This window comes from Vicia villosa, unplaced genomic scaffold (genome assembly GCF_029867415.1).
Source record: "Vicia villosa cultivar HV-30 ecotype Madison, WI unplaced genomic scaffold, Vvil1.0 ctg.000148F_1_1, whole genome shotgun sequence".
NCBI classification, from domain to species: domain Eukaryota; kingdom Viridiplantae; phylum Streptophyta; class Magnoliopsida; order Fabales; family Fabaceae; genus Vicia; species Vicia villosa.
The window spans coordinates 1433743-1438588 of record NW_026705039.1 but is presented as its reverse complement, the minus strand read 5'-3'; the positions used below and the strand labels follow the sequence as shown (position 1 = coordinate 1438588).

The 4846-nt window shown below is 29.9% G+C and overlaps 1 protein-coding gene across 1 annotated transcript; it reads right to left on the bottom strand.

The window, feature by feature from the left end:
• Positions 1-3133: 3133 nt before the first annotated feature.
• Positions 3134-4496, bottom strand: LOC131624694 (uncharacterized). The gene is made up of 4 exons (XM_058895617.1): positions 3951-4496; positions 3775-3868; positions 3569-3680; positions 3134-3498 (listed from the first exon to the last, which is right to left on the bottom strand). Exons 1-4 carry the CDS (start codon positions 4344-4346, stop codon positions 3348-3350), a joined length of 753 nt encoding a protein of 250 aa, XP_058751600.1. The 5' UTR covers positions 4347-4496; the 3' UTR covers positions 3134-3347.
• Between the last annotated feature and the right edge of the window lie 350 nt (positions 4497-4846).

Genomic DNA, 4846 nt, shown 5'->3' with positions numbered 1-4846 from the left:
GAAGGAAATATTTTTGCCACTGCATTCATTAACGCAGTATCGCGGTCCGTAACAATCACCTTAGGCATCTTTACTTGTTCCTTAAAAAGTTATTGACACACCTCTAATGCCCACCTAAGATTATCCTCTTTTTCACACTCCATAAAATCAAAACTAAGGGCGTATGTCTTCTCGGTATTTGTAACACCAACCATCTCAAATAATGGAAGTCTATACTTATTGGTCTTGTAGGTAGAATCGAAAATGAGCATTGTCGAGAACCTGTTGAACAACTTTATCGAATTTTGATGAGTTTAAAAAATATATCGGACTGTAACTCCATTGTCGCAAGTTCTATACCGTAACACGTAATTGTTATCATCCAACAATTTCAAAAGTTGTTCCATCTCACTTCTATCTCCCCTAATCGCCTTATTATTGTGGTACCGGATGTTATACACTTTCCTTATATTTGATATGTTGTCGGGTTCCTTCCGTTTCAATGTGGCAAGTATATTTTTTGGTTGCACAAGATTCAAGGACATATCACTAATACATGTCTTCTCTTCCGATTTGAACCGACATACACTAGGATGACCTTGCAACTTTGAGCACAAATCATGATTATGCAACCCATAAATAACACTAAATTTTCACTTCTTGCTAACCAACATATAACCACGGATTTTAAATTGACAAAAAAGTTATTTCTGATGTACATCTAGGAATCAGTAAGCATAAATGAAATTTTGTCAGGTGCCTAAGAATATCAAGAACTCCATTGAAATATTTTGTTTAATTTCTTGTCTTCATGTTATTTCATTATGGTAATTATTTGGTTTCTTTATTGTTTTTTTTTTACTTAAAAAAAATAAAAAAATAAAAAAGATAAAAAAAATAAGAAAAACATATATAGAAAAAAGTATGAAGCAGTTGTTTTTTTATCAAGTATGCTTAAATAATATTTTTTTTTTAGTTTTCATATTTTTTTTCTTAAATTTATTTTTGGTCATTTTTTATAATTAACTCCTTATTTTTTATCACTTTCTTTCTTCTATAAATATGAAGAAGAAACATCAAATGTCCATCTACTTACTATTTCTCTTTTTTTCTCGCTTAAATTTTAGACAATCTTCTAAGTATAGAAGAAAAAAATTATTTGAAGCACAATCATATTTTGGTTTTTATTTAGTTTCTCTTTTCATTTTTCTTGTAATTTTGGATATTAATCATACGATTAATACAATTTAATGTTATTAAATGATATTTTACCAAAAAATAAATATAAATTTAATTTAAAACTATTATAATAAAGAAGGAATATATTTATTTCAAAAATAAGTTATTATAACTTATTCCTCATTATTAATAATCTTTCATTATAATTTACCCAAAAAATATAATAAAAGAACAACACTCAATAATATTTGAGATTCAACCAAACCAAGTACACATAGTTTTCTATGTCCAAAATTGGGACACGAAATCCTTATTTTATCCATGCAATCATGTCCCCTTCCAATGTCTTTGATCCGCTTAACTTTTCCGCTGCTGGGCCATAAGACCCCATTCTCATGCAAACAACTTGACCTATTACCGACAAACTCAATTAATCATAGTTTTCTAGAAACCCCTTTTTCTTCTTTCTAATGAATAGTCATTTAAGATTCTGCATATTTTTAACAAAGTTATTGACTAAAATGTTTTATTACTAAATTAATTAAAAATATATATTAGTAAAAATAAATGATATTTAATTGATGTTTTAAAATAATAAATAGTATCTAAACATGATACTAGTAGTTGACACTCTATTTATTTTGATATAAATGTTTAGTTATAATATTTATTTAAAATTATTTGTTTAGTAGCGGATACATAATTAAAAAGTTAAAATAAGTTAGAGGCAAAGAGTTCAAGATTTGACAAAATACAGAATAGTAATTAATAATTTGTTATTAAAAAATTGTATCTTTATAATATTAATTAATCATTTATTTTTTTCATTGATTTTAAAGAAAATGCTAATATGTTATATTTTATGATACTTTAGGATTAAATTACTTTTATAGATTTGCATATGAGATTACTAAAGGGGAAGATTCAATATACCCTTGTGACCTTGTCACTCTCAATATACCCTCATCAAATTTGTAGCACAAAACAAGCTCTAAACATTAAGGAGTGAAAGATGATTGACAAAAAAATAAGATGAGAGGAATCATATTTTAGATTTGTGTATTTTTGAGATCTTGCAGGTCAGTTCTGACCTTTTATGTGAGATTTATGATGTATTATTTTCAAACCTTATGTCAGATCTTTATTTTCAAACCTTTCATGTCAGTTTAGATTTGTTCAGACCTTTCAGGTCAGTTCTGACCTTTCATGTGAGATTTATGATGCATGACCTTTCATGTGAGATTTATGATGCATTATTTTCAAATCTTTTATGTCAGATTTATTTCAGACCTTTATTTTCAAACCTTTCACGTCATTTCAGGTTTGTCATGCATTATTTTCAGACGAAATTATTTTCAGACATTTCATGTTAGTTTTATTTATAATGTCTATCCTTATTTTTTTTATTATATATGTATTTTTAGACCTCTGTCATATATTAATCAATGACTAATTAAAAAATGAAAGATGACTTTCAAAACCTTTTATGTCAGTGCATTATTTTCAGACCTTTCTTATCAGTTCAGATTTTCAAATTTTCAAAACTTATTTTCAAACCTTTCTTGTCAGTTCAGATTTTCAAAACCTTTCACGTCAGTTCAAATTTTCAAAACCTTTTATGTCAGTGCATTATTTTCAGACCTTTCATGTCACTTCAGATTTATCATGCATTATTTTCAGACCTTTGTATTAATCAATCATTCAAATTTTTCATGCATTATTTTCAGACCTTTGTATTAATCAATCATTTATTCAAAAATAAGAGAAAACAACACCTTTCGTGTCTGAAGAGCATGAGAGAATTCTTTTTTTTTTTAATCTGTATTTTTTTCTTCAGAATTGGTATTTTAACCTCTGATGTCTTTAAATATTGAATGGGAATTACTGGACTTTTTTTGCTTTTATGACCTATGCAAATGGAATGTGAATATAAGAATATTTCTTCTCTAATAATAATAATAATTACTTAACCATATAATAATAGTACAATTAATCTCTGTACACCCAAGTAATTGTAAAGTACACCACTAAGTCCCAATAGTTTAAGAGAGACATCATCAAATAATTCTAAGTTCATTCTAGCACTAACATAGTGACGGCAAAAGTGAGACATGAAAATAAGGGAATGGTAGGGGAGGATTAGAATTTAAACAAAGTAGTTGTTGTTGCAAGTTGTAAGGTGGAAGAATCTAGCAGTTGGATGAACGAACATCTATTTCCTGGGTCCATGCATTCCGGTCCTGAACATGTAGATGCCAATAAGTTTGAGCAAGTGCATCAGGATCCATAACACCCTCCCCTCCTCCCCTAGACGTTGCCGTCGTTGCCGCCGATGATCCTCTGCACCCATAACATGATATAAGTGATGGAATGAGAGGAAAAAGAAGGATCTGAGAAGAAATAAACAAACCTGGATGGACCAATAAGACCATCGATAATAATATGAGCTATATGCACTCCTTGTGGTTGAAATTCTTTAGCAAGGCATTGCGATAGTGCTCTCAGTGCAAATTTCCCACAGCCTCTTTCATAATTCATGCATGCAAATACTAATTTATTTAATTTTAATTAAATTAAATTAATTAAAATTTGAAAATAACGAATAAAATGAATTACATAGTTCAGAATATCCAGCAATGCCGTTTAAAGAAGCGGAACACCCCGTAAATAGAATCGTTCCTTTTCCTCTTTCAACCATACCAGGCAGCACCTATAATTAATCATTCCATGATTAATTTAATTTAATCATATTATTATACTAATTAATACTAATCAAGTTCTAATAATTATACCTGTTGAGCACAGTTGAAAGCACCTAGAGATGAAACAGCTAGAGAAGTTTGGAAAGTTTGAATAGAAAGATGTTGAAAAGGAGTAGGTTTAGATTGAAGTGGTGACTGATAATTAGCATTGTAAACAAGAACTTCCACAAATCCAAGAGAAAGAACACCTTCAAATGCTTCTCTTACGCTTCTTGAATCAGAACAATCAATTCTTATCGCAAACACTTGTGCCTTTTCTTCCCTCGCTATTTCGTCCGCGAATTCTGATAATCTCCCTAAGTCACGTGCGAGGATGGCGACGGTGTAGCCTTCGTGAGCGAACTTGCGAGCGATGGAGAGGCCGAGGTTGGGGCCGACGCCGACGATGGCGGCAATATTGCCTCGTGAACTCGCCATGCTTCGCATCTTGCAGAGGTTCCACCAAGTAGTGGATAGGTGGAAGGAATAAATGAAGAGAAAGAGACGGAGATTTATACAATTAGTGTAGTGGAGGAATATGTAGATGAAAAGAGGAGTATTTTCTACTATGTATTTTAGGTTGAATTTCTAATTTTGGTCAACTTCCAATTTTGGTATTGTTTTTCAATATTCTATTCTCTTTATAAAGTTAATTCACGGACAAACACTCGTTTAGGTGGCCTCTTTCTCACTTTCTCTACCATAGGTTTTTTTTATATATTTATTTTAAAGAAAATAAGTATTTGATAATATTTTTTTAATAAGGTTAAAATATATCAAAATAAAAAAATATAAAATAGAGAGCTAAGCCGGAATTCTCTCAAGGAAAAAACGACTTAAAGAAAGTCAATCAATCTTATTCTTTAAAAAATTTGTCCTAAAAAATAAAAGTATAGAGCTAAAATGAATTGAGTATGTAACATTAAGACCTAGGTTAGTAAGAGAAT